Here is a 15,999-nt window from a genome sequence, read left to right as displayed (position 1 = left end):
AACAATTTAAAATAACAATGCAGGAAGCTAAAGCTATCATTCGATTCTTATTTCATGAGAGACCACCACAATTTCCAGTGTTGGATCATTCACAACTTCTGCAGGCAAGTTGTTCCACTGGTTAATTGTTCTAACTATCAGGAAATTTCTCCTTAGTTCTAAGTTGCTTCTCTCCTTGATTAGTTTCCGTCCATTGCTTCTTGTCCTGCCCTCAGGTGCCTTGGAGAACAGTCCAACTCCCTCTTCTTTGTGGCAACCCCTGAGATATTGGAACACTGCTATCATGTCTCCCCTAGTCTTTCTTTTTATTAAACTAGGCATACCGAGTTCCTGCAACCATATGTTTTAGCCTCCAGTCCCCTAATCATCTTTGTTGCTCTTCTCTGCACTCTTTCTAGAGTCTCAGCATTTTTTTTACATCGTGGCGACCAAAACTGAATGCAGTATTCCAAGTGTGGCCTTACCAAGGCAATATAAAGTGGTATTAACACTTCACATGATCTTGTTATTGACATCTGAACACTTAGATGTCAATAACATCTAAATGTTATTGACATCTTTGAATGTTTGAAATGTTATTGAGATGTCAATAACGTGATCTTGTTATTGACATTTAAACATTGCAGGCCATCAGATGTATATTGGGTTCGTATGACGACTGGAAATTGAAGCCAGAGAAATTGGGAAGGATCAACTCGACTCTTTTATTAGTGATGATTGTTACACGTGGAGTAGGAAAAAAGCTAACGAAACAATATGGATAAACACTTAATTTCTAATTTTCCTTGGAGACATCTGCAGAAAAAAAAAAGATTTATTTGCCCCTTAAACTGACCAAGCACATACTGCAATCTGAGAATAACAAGCGAACAAATAGACAGTTCTAATAAGGTAATGAAGCATATTCTTATTTTCTTCCCCTTCTTCTCATTGGGATGAAATGCTCTCCTTCAAAGAGGGGAGGATGGCTCCTTGGATCTTTCACGGGGACTTTGATCACTTAAGAAGCTTTTCTCGAACGTTCTGGGCATCCTCCACCGCATTGTCAAGAAATCTGTTCAGAAAATAATGCATGAAAGCATATGAACTCACTCCATCAAATACAGACCCGATTCCAGGCATGTAATCAAGAACCAGTTTCATAACCGACACAGTTTCAGCAAGAGAGATCCCCAAATATTTCACAGATGGGAGCATAACCCAAAAAGCAGACTTCAGAAGGAGAAAAAATACCAGCTGTGCATGGACGGTACTGACTAATGGCCTTTCCCGGTTCCCCGATTTCAGCTCTTTAAACCCTTTTCCTGTCTGAAGTGCCAGAAAATGGAGGGAACTCTTGTCTAAGCCAAACACCTTCCAGAACCATTCCCATGCAACTATTAGGATTCCAATATCACAAGCTAGAGAGAGGGGCCAAACAATCGCTGCTCCACAAACCCAAGATAACTTTGCAAACCTCTCTATATATGATTTCATTTTAATCTTTTTGTCCATCAAATTATTCTCTGAAAAAAACTGCCCAGCCAGAGTTAAAATGTGTTTCTTGTAATCAGGAAGTTCGGCGGCCATTTTCTCTCTCAGGAGAGGGAATTCATACATATGTACATGCAGGTTGGATACCAGAAATACCCTCTCAGGGAGCTCAGATGACTCTTTCAAATTATCTTCACAATAATTCCTGATGGTCTCCAGGGTTTTCTCCATGTTGAAATTCCTTTTCCTCCTTTCACCTTCGATACTGAGATCTATTTTAGAACGCACATAATAAAACTTCTTCCTCATTCTTTGTATTTCCTTTGCCAGGAAAGCATCATTTTCAGTAAAGCGGTCGGTGACAAGCATAATAAAGACATCGTATCTTTCAAACTGGACCTTCTCGAAATATTCAGCTGCCTTAGAATTACGCTCTCTGATCTCTGGTAGCTCCCATATCGTTATGTTGGGAAAAGAGGGGTGGGGATGTGCCTTTGGCACTTTGGTTTCCTCAACTGTCCAGACCTCGGCAGCTTCATCATCATCATCATTTATACCCCAGACGGCATTAATGAAGGAGGATTTCCCAGCACCGGCCTTTCCAACAACTGCAATATTGAGTGGCAGGTTTTGCATTTCATTTACATATCCTCGGTATTCAGCTGCTGCTTCGGGGATTTTTCCTCGATTCAAATCACTCTTTAAATCTTCAAATTCTCTCCTTACGTCGTCTTTTGGAAATATATTGCCCATAGTTGCTTTTTGTTCTGTGCTGCTTATCTGGAAACGAAGAGAGAGATTGTGATTCTTCTCAGTTGTGTCATGACTCCCTAAACATTCCCTATGCCTGTGAAATCCACCATAGTCCCTAGAAAGATACCTCATCTTCTGAGGTAATTTTGATCAGTAGGTAATTAATTTAAATGTATAATAGGAGGATACATTTGTGCCCCTTCTGCAATCACTGGTTTCAGACTGAAGGTTCCCAGTCTGGATAGGTCACAATGACAACTGTTGGAAGAAAAACTCCTGTGTTTGTTTCCCAGCTGGGACATAGTCACAGACACCGAGAACAAATGGATTCAGAACAGGGGTGAAATCAGGGGTGAAATGCTCCCGGTTCAGACCGGATCACCCGATCCGGTAGCGATGGCAGCTGGTGGTTCAGAGAACCGGTAGCAAAAGTCCCTGCCCCTCCCCATGCCCAACTGAGCTGCGCGATCATCAGAGGATTTTTTTCTTTTTTTACTTTTAAAAACCTTTTTTCTTTGGCCGAAAAAATGCTTTTAAAAGTAAAAAAAAAAGCCTCTGATGATTGCGCAGCTCAGCTGGGATCAGCAGAACCCTTTAAAAGCATTTTTTCTACAACCTCTTCAGCCAAAGAGGCTGTAGAAAAAATGCTTTTAAAGGGTTCTGAGGATTAGGCAACTCAGCTGGGATTGTCAGAACCCTTTAAAAGAATTTTTTTTACAACCTCTTCGGCTGAAGAGGTTGTAGAAAAAATGCTTTTAAAAGTTAAAAAAAAAAGTTGCCCACGGCTACCCAGTCACATTAACGCCCCCCAAGCCACGCCCACAGAACCGTTAGTTACAAATTTTACATTTCACCCCTGGGTGAAATGTACTTACCTTCCTTACTAGTTCGGAAGTGCTCTCAAACACGTGCACATCACATGCGCGCTCAGACCTTCTGCCGACGTGCAAAACCTTCTGCGTATGCGCAGAGGGTACAAAACACATTACTTCCTGGTTAAAACCAGGAAGTAACAACAACCGGGTGGGTGGGCGGAGCCTTGCGCCACGATCGCTACCGGTTCTCCGAACCACCCGCCACAGTCTCTACTGGATCGAGCAATCTGGTCCGAACTGGGAGCATTTCACCCCTGATTCAGAAGCCAGCTGCCAGAAAGTGGAATTCTTTTAATGTAGGAAGGCAAGAAGTAAAAGTGACACCGCTCGAGCATTCCTGACTTGCAAACAAGATTGGGAATGTGACTCTGAGCCTTTTATGCTTAATTCCCCTTTGAAGCTCCTGCAGCTTGATGGGTTTTGATGGGTTTCTGATTGCCCTGGGTTTCGTTTTCCTGTTTTACCGGTCAAGCTCGGTCCATGGTCTTTTGTTTTTCCTGTCCTAAGGGTTAATCCTATCAGGGAGGCAGGAAAAGGAAGTTGTGGTGTGCCTTAGTGTTATTTTTAGCCTGATTCCACTTATCTTTATTGCTCTACTTAAGTCAGGGGTCTGCCAGCTCACATTTGAAGCTCCAGATGTGTGCAAGTCCACTTCCTGCTTGGTTGGAGGATTCCCCTCAACCTGCATTGAGATCATAGGCAAGCTGGTTTGGATTCTTACCCGTCCTTCTTCTCTACCCTTTGTTGAACCTGGTCAGTTTTGGGTAGGGCATCTCCAGTTGGCCAGGCCAGAAGACAGGTTTGGCAAGTGTTGAGTCCTCGCACATACGACCGCACGGCTATAGGCAGGCTGCAGCCTTTCCCTGATCGGCTAAAACGCGAATGGCTAAAACAGCGGGAGAAACTGCAGCCTCCGATTGGTTTCCTCTGCCTGACAGCTCCCTATTTATAATATAACAACAGAGTTGGAAGGGACCTTGGAGGCCTTCTAGTCCAACCCCCTGCCCAGGCAGGAAACCCTACACCATCTCAGTCAGATGGTTATCCAACATTTTCTTAAAAATTTCCAGTGTTGGAGCATTCACAACTTCTGCAGGCAAGTCGTTCCACTTATTAATTGTTCTAACTGTCAGGAAATTTCTCCTCAGTTCTAAGTTGCTTCTTTCCTTGATCAGTTTCCACCCATTGCTTCTTGTTCTACCCTCAGGTGCTTTGGAGAACATCCCGACTCCCTCTTCTTTGTGGCCACCCCTGAGATATTGGAACACAGCTATCATGTCTCCCCTAGTCCTTCTTTTTATTAAACTAGACATACCCAGTTCCTGCAACCATTCTTCATATGTTTTAGCCTCCAGTCCCCTAATCACCTTTGTTGCTCTTCTCTGCACTCTTTCTCAACATCTCAACATCTTTTTTACATCGCGGCGACCAAAACTGGATGCAATATTCCAAGTGTGGCCTTACCAAGGCATTATAAAGTGGCACTAACACTTCACGTGATCTTGATTCTATCCCTCTGTTTATGCAGCCCAGAACTGTGTTGGCTTTTTTAGCAGCTGCTGCACACTGCTGGCTCATATCTAAATGGTTGTCCACTAGGACTCCAAGATCCCTCTCACAGGTACTACTATTGAGCAAGGTACCACATATACGGTACCTGTGCATTTTGTTTTTTTGGCCTAAATGTAGAACCTTACTTTTAAGCAGCTGTCAGGCAGCAACAGTTCTGGCAGAGTTCCAGCCACTTGGAGTTTGCCTTGTTGAATTGTTAGCTGTTGTGTTAGAAATAAAGCATTGTTCTTCCAAGCCTAGCCTCAATCTGTTCCCGCCAGAATTCTTAGTAAGGAGTAGCAAGAATGCTGAGGAATCTACTTGCTCTAGTTACTGAATCTCAGAAGGTTTATGGGACCATCCTTCCCTCCCTCTTTCTTGCACCCAGGACAGTTAAGGGGGACTCAATTTAAGATCTTTTCTCTCCTGCTTCAATATTAGTTTCTTTCTACTAGGAATAATTATGGATTGTACAGCTATAGAGACTAAATTGATTTTGAACTTAATAACAGCCACGAGACTTTTGATTGCTCAATATTGGAAGAAAGAAGAATTACCTACAATTGAAGAATGGACACTCAAAGTATCAAATCTGGCAGAAATGGCAAACATTTCTGCTTACTTGAAAGACTGTACACAAGAAAAATATATTTTAGAATGGAAAATGTGGATTGATTATATTCAAAATAAGTATCAGATAAAAAAATATCGAATAGCATATGAATAAATTTAGGAAATACTTTGCATTAGATATATTTCTGAAGGAGAGGGGAATTGAGAGTGTGATTATGTGTGGAGTGACTAGAGATTATAATTTAGGAATTATTTTGGATTATGGTTAGTTTTGATACCCTTCATTTTGTTCTGGGAAGTCGGGGTGGGGGGTAAGGGGGAGGGGAATTGGGGGGTTGAGGGTAGAGGATGGAGTGATGGTTAATGTACAGGGATTATTGAAGATGTATAAATATAATTAATGTAGGGTCGGGTCTGCCCAGTTAACATTTTAGAACGGTGGGGAGGGAGAAAAGAGGAGAGAGTAGGAGATAGGAAAGAGGAGAAGAGGAAGGAAGAGGGGTAGAAGTGGGAGAAGGAAGGTGGAGGGTGGAGGGAGGAGAGGATGTAGATAAGAGAAGGAGAGGAAGGTCTGGAAAGTAAAAGAAGGTAGAAGAGGGAAGAGTGTTAAAAAGTGGGGTGGTGACTGGGCAAGCCCAACTAATTGTATATAACTGTACATTGGATGAGCTGTTTGATATGATTGTAAAAATAAAACTTTTTTATGAAAAAAAAATATTAGTTTCTTCCCCTCCCCATCCAATCATGGATCCCATTGCAGCATCCTTGAGAAATGGTTGTTTAGTCACCACCACCACCACCCCAATCCTAAGAACCTGCACCAAGTTGAGACCTTGGAGAAATAGATTAAGACCGTTTTCAAAAAGTGGGCAAAAGGAGAATGAGCTAAAGAAAAAGACAGAGTTGATTCCTTTCCAGTGGAAACAGGCTCTGATGAAGATAGGAAAGTGAAGTTGGAAAAACTGATGGGGAAGGAAACAGCCATTCCAGGATGACCATAATTCTAACTCTCCCATCTAGCATCTCAACCAGTGGTGAAATCCAAATATTGTTACTACCGGTTCTGTGGGCGTGGCTTGGTGGGCGTGGTGTGGCTTGGTGGGCATGGCAGGGGAAGGATACTGCAAAATCTCCATTCCCACCCCACTCCAGGGGAAGGATACTGCAAAATCTCCATTCCCTCCCCACTCCAGGGGAAGGATACTGCAAAATCTCCATTCCCTCCCCACTCCAGGGGAAGGATACTGTACAATCTCCATTCCCTCCCCACTCCAGGGAAAGGATACTGCACAATCTCCATTCCCTCCCCACTCCAGGGAAGGAAACTGCCAAATCTCCATTCCCACCCCACTCCAGGGGAAGGATACTGCAAAATCTCCATTCCCTCCCCACTCCAGGGGAAAGATACTGCAAAATCCCCATTCCCTCCCCACTCCAGGGGAAGGATACTGCAAAATCTCCATTCCCACCCCACTCCAAGGGAAGGATACTGCAAAATCTCCATTCCCACCTCACTCCAGGGGAAGGATACTGCAAAATCCCCATTCCCTCCCCACTCCAGCAGAAGGATACTGCAAAATCTCCATTCCCTCCCCACTCCAGGGGGAAGGATATTGCAAAATCCCCATTCCGACCTCACTCTGGGGCCAGCTATAGGTGGGTATTTGCCGGTTCTTTGAACTACCGGTTCTCCAGAACCTCTGCAGGATTTCACCCTGATCTCAACCAATTGGATAAATAAAAAGGGTGGCAATTTGTGTGTATCAAGAATGGATAATTTCATTGTGGCTTCCAGCAATCCAACTTAACTAAAGGGAAGGGAGAGTCACAACCATCTGAGTAGACAAGCCCAAATATTTTTGCAAACTTTGAAATAAACTAGCTGTGTCATACAATAAAGATGCTTTTAAAACCAGGAATAATTATTTCACTGTAAAATTATTGTGTCTGGTCAGATTTTATCAGCACCAGTGGCAGAAGGGCCTGTATGCAAAGCTGAGCTTATTCTGTGGAGTCCTTGATGTTCTCTGACCTTGGCTATTTGCTTGCAACACTGATCATGTTACCTCATAGGGTAATGAATGTCTGCAAAAAACAATAAGCTTAGATAGTATCCTGGTCTCCACACTTCAACCCTCAGCTAAAGGGAACCATTTGCTTTGATGTTCTCTTTGAGTTTGACTGGGTGGGTGTGGTTATGTAACCATGTCCTCGGTGAAATGCTCTCTAATTGTTTCTTTATTTCTAATTGTTCTCTGTGACTCACTATGGATTTCCTACTCACGAGACCATCTGCTAAAAATTAAGGAACATTTCTTTAAGGAGCAGCTTTCTTTAATCTCACCCCCGCCTGTCTTTACAAACACGGAGGAGATTCTAACACAGGAGGAGGCAATTCCCACGGAGCCATGGATTACTAAAAAAACCAAACAACGGAAACGAAGGAAAAGAGGTAAACGATCTGGGATCTTAATCAAGCTAAGAACTCGCATTAAAACTCCTCTGCCTTCAATTTTCCTAACAAATATATGCTCACTTGCAAATAAGATGGATGAAATACTCCTCTTAAACAAATACTATTCTGATTTTCGCAATTCAGCAGTCCTATGCTTCTCTGAAACCTGGTTAAATGAATCAATTGAAAATAGCAGCCTGAACATTCCAGGGTTTCAAATTGAACGATCAGACAGGATTCCAGAAACATCTGGTAAAAAGAAAGGAGGAGGCTTATGTCTATATATTAATAGAAACTGGTGTCAAGATTTTAATATAATTTACAAATTCTGTGACAACAATTTAGAGACTCTAATTATCAACTGCAAACCTTACTATTCGCCTTGTGAATTTTCCTCATTTCTTCTAATTGCTGTTTATGTCCCACCACAAGCCTGTGTAAACAAGGCATTACGAACTCTAGCTGACCAAATCATGGAGGCTGAAGCCAAACACCCTGATTCACTGGCCATTGTTTTGGGAGATCTAAACAAGGCAAACTTAAGGAAAGAACTACCAAAATACTTTCAGCATGTCAATTGTCCCACCAGAGGCAAGAATACTCTAGACCATTGCTACACAACACTAAAAGATGCCTATCGGTCTTTACCACGTGCAGCTGTAGGACACTCTGATCATTGCATGATTCACCTTGTACCTGCTTACAGGCAAAGACTTAAAGCCACAAAACCAATAATTAAATCAGTGAAAACCTGGACGGAGGAATCAGAATTAAAGCTACAGGCATGTTTTGACTGCACTGATTGGAATATTTTTAAAGATACCTCTGCAGACCTGGATGAACTCACAGATACTGTAACATCATATGTCAGCTTCTGTGAAGACCTATGTGTACCTACAAGGAACTTGCGAATACACAGTAACAACAAACCTTGGTTTACACCTAAACTTAAGCAGCTACGACATTCCAAAGAGGAAGCCTACAGAAAAGGTGATAAAATGCTGTACAATCAGGCCAGAAATGCACTAACAAGGAGATAAGAGCAGCAAAAGAAGCTACTCTGAAAAGCTAAAGAATCAGTTTTCAGCAAATGAACCAGCAAACATGTGGAAAACTCTTAAAAATATCACCGCTATGGCAAACCTCCTTCCCAGGCTGAAGGTAACCAACAACTGTCAGATGACCTGAATGAGTTTTACTGCAGGTTTGAAAGGAAACTACAGCCACCTATCTCCACAACCCCCATCTCAGACACACCAACAACAGCCAAGCCTCCTACAACTGACCCCATTTCATTGGGTTCACAACCCCTAGTGATCACAGAAAAGGAAGTGCAGGACCTATTTCACAGACAAAAGCCAGGAAAAGCTCCAGGCCCTGACAAGATAACTCCTTCTTGCTTAAAAGTCTGTTCTGACCAATTGGCCTCCATCTTCACCCATATTTTCAATAAATCACTAGAGATGTGTTATGTTCCTTCTTGCTTCAAACGCTCTACCATCATCCCAGTGCCGAAGAAGCCCACCATCAAGGAACTGAATGACTACAGACCAGTTGCTTTAACATCTGTAGTCATTTAAACCTTTGAAAGGCTAGTGCTTTCCTACTTGAAAACCATCACGGATCCGCTGTTAGACCCTTTGCAATTTGCATACCGAGCAAATAGATCAACAGATGATGCTGTTAATATGGCTCTGCACTACATCCTACAACATCTTGAGTCTCCAAAGACCTATGCAAGGGTCCTTTTTGTAGACTTTAGTTCAGCATTCAATACCATCATTCCAGACATTCTTCTAACTAAGCTAAACCAGCTACAGGTACCGGAACAGACTTGTAAGTGGATCACAAGCTTCCTAACAAACAGGAAGCAGCAGGTGGAGCTAAGCAAGATCACATCAAATACCTGTACAATTAGCACAGGGCCCCCCCCAAGGCTGTGTGCTTTCCCCACTTCTCTCTGTATACCAATGACTGCATCTCCAACAATCCATCTGTTAAGCTACTGAAGTTCGCAGATGACACAACAGTGATTGGTCTCATTCGAGACAATGACGAATCCGCATATAGACGAGAGGTCGAACGACTAGCCTTGTGGTGCAACCAAAACAATCTGGAACTGAACACACTCAAAACCGTAGAAATGGTGGTAGACTTTAGGAGAAACCCTTCCATACTTCCACCTCTCACAATACTTGACAACACAGTATCAACAGTAGAAATCTTCAAATTTCTGGGTTCTATCATATCGCAAGATCTCAAATGGACAGCTAACATCAAAAACATCATTAAAAAAGGACAACAAAGAATGTTCTTTCTGCGCCAACTCAGTAAGCTCAAACTGCCCAAGGAGCTGCTGATCCAATTCTACAGAGGAATTATTGAGTCTGTCATTTGCACCTCTATAACTGTCTGGTTCAGTTCTGCAACCCAACAAGAAAAACACAGACTTCAGAGGATCATTAGAACTGCAGAAAAAATAATTGCTACCAACCTGCCTTCCATTGAGGACCTGTATACTGCACAAATCAAGAAGAAGGCCGTGAAAATATTTGCAGATCCCTCGCATCCTGGACATAAACTGTTTTAACTCCTACCCTCAAAACGACGCTATAGAGCACTGCACACCAGAACACCCGAAGGCCATCACTCTGCTAAACAAATAATTCCATCAACACTGTCAGACTATTTACTGAATCTGCACTACTATTAATCGTTTCATAGTTCCCATCACCAATCTCTTTCCACTTATGACTGTATGACTATAACTTGTTGCTGGCAATCCTTATGATTTATATTGATATATTGACCATCAATTGTGTTGTAAATGTTGTACCTTGATGAACGTATCTTTTCTTTTATGTACACTGAGAGCATATGCACCAAGACAAATTCCTTGTGTGTCCAATCACACTTGGCCAATAAAAAATTCTATTCTATTCTATTCTGGAGCAGGATTGGACTAGATGACCTCCAGCTCCCTTCCAGCCCTAGATTATCCTCTGAAGCTACGTCTAGTGCCAAGTTTGTCTTCCTTCCTTCCTTCCTTCCTTCCTTCCTTCCTTCCTTCTTTCCCTCCCTCCCTCCCTCCCTCCCTCTCTCTCTCTCTCTCTCTCTCACACACACACACACAGACACAAAGTCACACACAGACACACACTTGAGAGAGCCCTCCCCATTCTGTTCTCAGCCAAAGAACATTGAGACATCTTAGTTCTCAGTCCCACCAAGTATTTTTTCCTGAGTTTGTAAATGAGTTGACAAATGTTATATTGGATAAATAGCAATTTTTTCCAGTGTCTTCTAGAAGCTTCTCTAGTGTTCCCCCTTCAATTTGATCAGCCAACTCCAGCATTTGAATCTTTGTTTAAAATTCTTTTATTCAAGGAAGACATATATTTCAGTTATAATAATAATTAAGGATGATCAGATAATTACAGAAGGTATACAAATAATGCTCAGTGTGACATTAATAACTTTAGAAGAGTACATTGAGTAGTTTTCATGATATTTTTAAAAAAGGATTCTAATATTGTGAGTTTCATAGTAAAAACTCCACTGTTTTTTTTATTTATAATAGTGAACACATAGAACAGGAAAAAGAAAAAAAGAAGAGCATCCACCAAAAGAATATAGATATTTAATTTTGGACTTCCCATGGAAACATCTGCAGACAGATGTCTATGGAGATTCTTGATCATTCAGGTCCTGGCTGTCCCAAAGATACTTTTTCAAAAGGCAACTGGGCTTCGTTTTTCCTTGAAGACATTTCGCTTCTCATCCAAGAACTGAAGAAACTTTTTGGATGAGAAGAGAAACATCTTCAAGAAAAGATAGTGATTTGCCCTCAAGCACATACGTCAACTGGACAATTATTAAAACAAGAAAGAAAGCAGGTAGTTCTAATAAGCTATTGAAACATTATTACTCTCATTTGGATGAAATGCTTGAGTGTCTAATTGAAGGGGAAGAGGATGGCTGCTTTCCCTGGGACTCTGATCGCTCAAGAAGCTTTGCTCGAAGATTTTGGGCGTCTTCCACCGCATCATCCAGAAAGCTGTTCAGAAAATAGTATGTGACAGCAAATGAACTTGCTCCACCAAACACAGACCCAAAAACAGGTATAAAATCAAGAACCAATTCCACAGCCGACACAGTTACCCAGAGAGACGACTTCTTCAATCGAGAAAATACCAATCCTATGTCGATTGTATTGGCTAATGGGGTTTTCTTGATAGCCGACTTCAACTCTTCAAATTCTATTCCCGTCTGAAATTCAAGAAACCGGAGGGACTGGTTGTCTAAGCCAAATGTGTTGCAGATACGTTTCAGAGCATTCAGCAATATTCCAATATCACAAAGCATAGAGAGACCTGGAACACGCAATGTTCCACAAACACAAGATACCAATGCCACCTTCTTTATATATGATTGCATTAGCTCTTTTTTCCTCATCAATTCATTTTCAGAGAAAATAAGCAGAGATGGTGTTAAAATATCTTTCTTCTGGTCAGGAAGTTCAGCGGCTATTCTCTCTTGCAGGAGAGGGAAATCATACATGTGTACCTTCCAGCTAGAGATCAGAAATACTCTGGCAGAGAGATCACCTGCCTCTCTCAAACCATCTTCACAATATTTCCTGATGGTCGCCAGGGTTTTGTCCATATTGAAATTCTTTTTCCTCTTTTCACTTTCGATACTGGTATCAATTTTAGAACGCACATAGTAACACTTCTTCCTCATTCTGTGTATTTCTTTGGCCAGCAAAGCATCGTTTTCAGTAAAGCGTTCAGAGATAACCATAATAAAGACATCATATTTTTTAAATTGGACTTTCTGCACATATTCTGCTGCATTAAACCTAGATGTTCCAATCCCTGGAAGGTCCCATATTTTTATATTAGGGAAAGAAGGGTGGGGATATGCCTTTGGCTCCTTGGTTTGTTCTACTGTCCCAACTGTGGCTGCCTCTTCATCGTCATCCTTTACACCCCGAATGGCATTGACAAAGGAGGATTTACCAGCACCTACCTGCCCAGTAACTGCAATATTAAGGGGCAGATTTGTGGTTTCATTTAAATGTTGTTCGTACTCCAATGCTATTTTGTGAACGCTGCCTTGACTCAAATCACTCCTGAATTCTTCAAATTGTCTCAAGAGATAACTGCTTGTAATTGCATTGCCCATCGTTGTTCTTGGTTCTTTGAAGATTATCTGGAAACGAAAAGAGACATTGGGGTACTTCTCAGCTTTGAACTTTGAACTTTGAGGTTGAAGAAGATCCCAGAGAATACCATGGACTCAAACCAACGGACCATTAAAGGAATCCACCCAGAGTTTTCATGCAGGCTCAAATGTCCAGGCCTAAATTATCTTCCTTTGGACCCTGGATGTGAAGACTCAACTCTTTGCTGATGGTTCTGATGGTGGGGAAAGGGGAAGGGAAGAAAAGAAGATGGGGTAGGCTCAGTTACAGTGGCAACGAGTGTGCCATTAAGAGTCTTGAGAGAATGGTTTGGGTTTAGACTGTCAAGGGGAAGATCTATCTATGTGGTCATTAGAAGATGAAAAATAGTTGATGGTACGTAATCAATTTAAGAAAGAGCAAAAATCGGGGGAGGTGGGAAAATTGACTTTTGAAAGAAAATGAAAGTGAAAAATATCATATCTCTCTGCTTGATCCTCCCACCTAAAAGCTCTACTCCAAATCTTGGAAGCCTGATTATTATTTCAACCCTTCTCTCCTTCTTGCATCTGAGAGAGTAAAGGAAGAATTAGTTTCTTTCTAATGTTCTCTTCCTCTCTGAAGTAAACTGAAGTACTTTCAGACTTCAAGATTCTGTTCAAGATTCTTACAATAATGTAGAATTCGCTCATCTGCTCATTTTCTTTTTTTTTATTCAATAATTTTTATTAAACTTTTGACTTAAACAAAATAAAGAAAAATACAACAAAAAACAAAAATACACGTAACAAACATAACATGACATCATATATGAGAGCATATGCACCAAGACAAATGCCTTGTGTGTCCAATCACACTTGGCCAATAAAAAATTCTATTCTATTCTATTCTATTCTATTCTATTCTATCTATAGTAATTTACAGCTTGCTGTATCGGCATAGATATATATTCTCTGTTCTTATTCAATCGTTCCTCTATGTGCTTATATTTACATTGGTGTCTATTTACAGAACCGTCATTATCCAATTAGCACTATTCAGTAACTTACACTTCCTAGTTTTAACTTAATTAGATTAACATTCAGATTTATTATTTTGATTTCTTTTTTCTAACCAATCATATCATTTGTTCCACACTTTACAGTATTCCGATTCTTCCCTTTCCTTAATTTTCAGCGTCATCTTATCCATTTCTGCACACTGTAGGATTTTTCGGATTATTATTATTATCAAGTTTCCTATCTGGTCTAAATCCTAAAGCCGAAATCATTCTTGCAGACCTGAAAATATTTCCTTTCCTGGTCAGTTTTTGCCCAAAACTAGGGAGGGTCTCTTCTGAGCCTATTGCTCCACCCACATCCCTGCCCTGGAGTAACCTGCCTTGTATCTGACAGTTCCCTCTACTGCAAGTCATTTCCATGTCTCCCATACCATTACACTTGTCGTCTTTAACAATTGCAGCAAAAACATACCTAGGCCAATGGGGAAGGGGGGAGAAAAGAAGCTTTCCAGATGTTCTCCTCCCCAGACAGACAAAGCGAACCCCTCCTCTTAACACCCCTCTAAACTCCTTGGCTCTATGTTTTCCTTTGGTACGTATTCTGTTGTCTTCCTTTCTTGTCGATCAAATGATGAAAACCATTGGCACAAAGTCAATAATGCAAGCCAGTTATTCTGGGGTTTTGGGGTTTTTTTGCATTTATATCCCGCCCTTCTCTGAAGACTCAGGGCGGCTTACACTATGTCAAGCAATAGTCTTCATCCATTTGAATATTATATACAAAGTCAACTTATTGCCCCCAACAAACTGGGTCCTCATTTTACCTACCTTATAAAGGATGGAAGGCTGAGTCAACCTTGGGCCTGGTGGGACTCGAACCTGCAGTAATTGCAAGCAGCTGCTGTTAATAACAGACTGTCTTACCAGTCTGAGCCACAGAGGCCCCAAAAGACAAGAAAGTTGTCTTCCTTTCTTGTCGATAAAATCATCGGCACCAAGGTAAGGCAAGCCTGTTATTAACTATATCCAAAGGTCCAGTGTGAGCCCAAAGAAGGCATCATTACATGCAGGGGAGAACAGCCTGGTGCTTCTCCAGCTCATTCCCCAGAGTCACCCACAAAACCTTTGGCTGCAGAAATGAGAGTGAAGGGTGCATATATTTCCTTAACCCTGAAGCGTCTTCAGCCATTCACAGATTCCTAGGCACAAGGCACACATTCTTTCGCAGAAAAGAAAATGGATTCTAAGGCTACTTTATAGGAAGCGCAACAAAACCTGCAAAGTTAATAGAATATAAAACCCAGGAATACGAAATGTACCTCGACAGGGAGAAGGTGTGCACAAATCCTTACTTGCTCTTCTAAAAGGAGTAATTCTCAAAGAGGTCCACGCAGGTTGGGAAGGGTCTCTGTCCAGTGTCTCCAGATTCCTCAGAGAGAAGGACTGGATCTCCCTTATGGAGTCAACCTTTAAGTATTGAGTGTATTGCGTCCCACCAATAATAAAATATTCCTCCCATTTCATATCACGTGCAATTCTGACTATGGGAATCCCAGGGTTTTGTGGGGTTTTTTTGGTTTTTTTTTTTGTTTTTTGCTGATGCCAATCATTTCCTTTTCCTTTACAAGAAACGAAAGTAACTTAAGTTTCGGGTTCTGGCAAAAACAAAACTTTTCAGATGGGTGGACTTCAGCTGCCAAAATTCCACAGCTTTCCCCGGGATTTCAACCCACCATTCCCCAGATTTTTCAAGAACTTCAAAACCCATAATTCCCTGTGCAAGGCAGCGTGAGGTACATCAAGAAATCATTGCTTTTCTAGTCCAAAATCCTGGAAAACATTTGCACTCGCACAGTGCCATGCGCTTCCATCAGCCGTCCTGTATGGCAAGTATAAAAGGAGACCATTCATGGGAAGACTCTGTCCCTGCGGCTCAGGAGAAGTGGGGACTGTGCTCCTTAGATGTTCCTTTTATACGGAGATTAGGAAAAAAATATTGTGCCAATAACTGCTAGGTATCCTGGCCATTCCGACCCTGCCTATCTTCAGCGGCAGTTTAAGGAGGAACAGTCCATAACTACAGCACAGGTGGCTAGATTTTGCGCAGCAGCATTGGAGATTCATCACAAACACG

The 15,999-nt window shown here is 41.6% G+C and overlaps 2 protein-coding genes across 5 annotated transcripts; both read right to left on the bottom strand.

Annotated features, from left to right (window-relative positions):
* Positions 1 to 707: 707 nt before the first annotated feature.
* Positions 708 to 15,309, bottom strand: LOC131204367 (interferon-inducible GTPase 5-like). 4 transcript variants are annotated; one of them, XM_058195588.1, is made up of 2 exons: positions 15,218 to 15,309; positions 708 to 2,253 (listed from the first exon to the last, which is right to left on the bottom strand). In XM_058195588.1, the coding sequence occupies exon 2, from the start codon at positions 2,224 to 2,226 to the stop codon at positions 997 to 999; it is 1,230 nt and encodes a 409-aa protein (XP_058051571.1). In that variant the 5' UTR covers positions 2,227 to 2,253; positions 15,218 to 15,309; the 3' UTR covers positions 708 to 996. The 4 variants fall into 4 exon arrangements, with proteins under 4 accessions (XP_058051571.1, XP_058051572.1, XP_058051569.1 ...); XM_058195589.1 differs by lacking the exon at positions 15,218 to 15,309 and adding an exon at positions 3,724 to 3,746; XM_058195586.1 differs by lacking the exon at positions 15,218 to 15,309 and adding an exon at positions 3,102 to 3,458.
* On the bottom strand, positions 11,122 to 15,330 carry LOC131204371 (interferon-inducible GTPase 5-like). The gene is made up of 2 exons (XM_058195593.1): positions 15,185 to 15,330; positions 11,122 to 12,894 (listed from the first exon to the last, which is right to left on the bottom strand). Exon 2 carries the CDS (start codon positions 12,865 to 12,867, stop codon positions 11,611 to 11,613), a length of 1,257 nt encoding a protein of 418 aa, XP_058051576.1. The 5' UTR covers positions 12,868 to 12,894; positions 15,185 to 15,330; the 3' UTR covers positions 11,122 to 11,610.
* Positions 15,331 to 15,999: the final 669 nt, after the last annotated feature.

The sequence above is a fragment of the Ahaetulla prasina genome, chromosome 10, assembly GCF_028640845.1.
Source record: "Ahaetulla prasina isolate Xishuangbanna chromosome 10, ASM2864084v1, whole genome shotgun sequence".
Classification (NCBI taxonomy): Eukaryota; Metazoa; Chordata; class Lepidosauria; order Squamata; family Colubridae; genus Ahaetulla; species Ahaetulla prasina.
The sequence above is the reverse complement of the archived record's forward strand: the minus strand, read 5'-3'. Positions and strand labels throughout refer to the sequence as shown.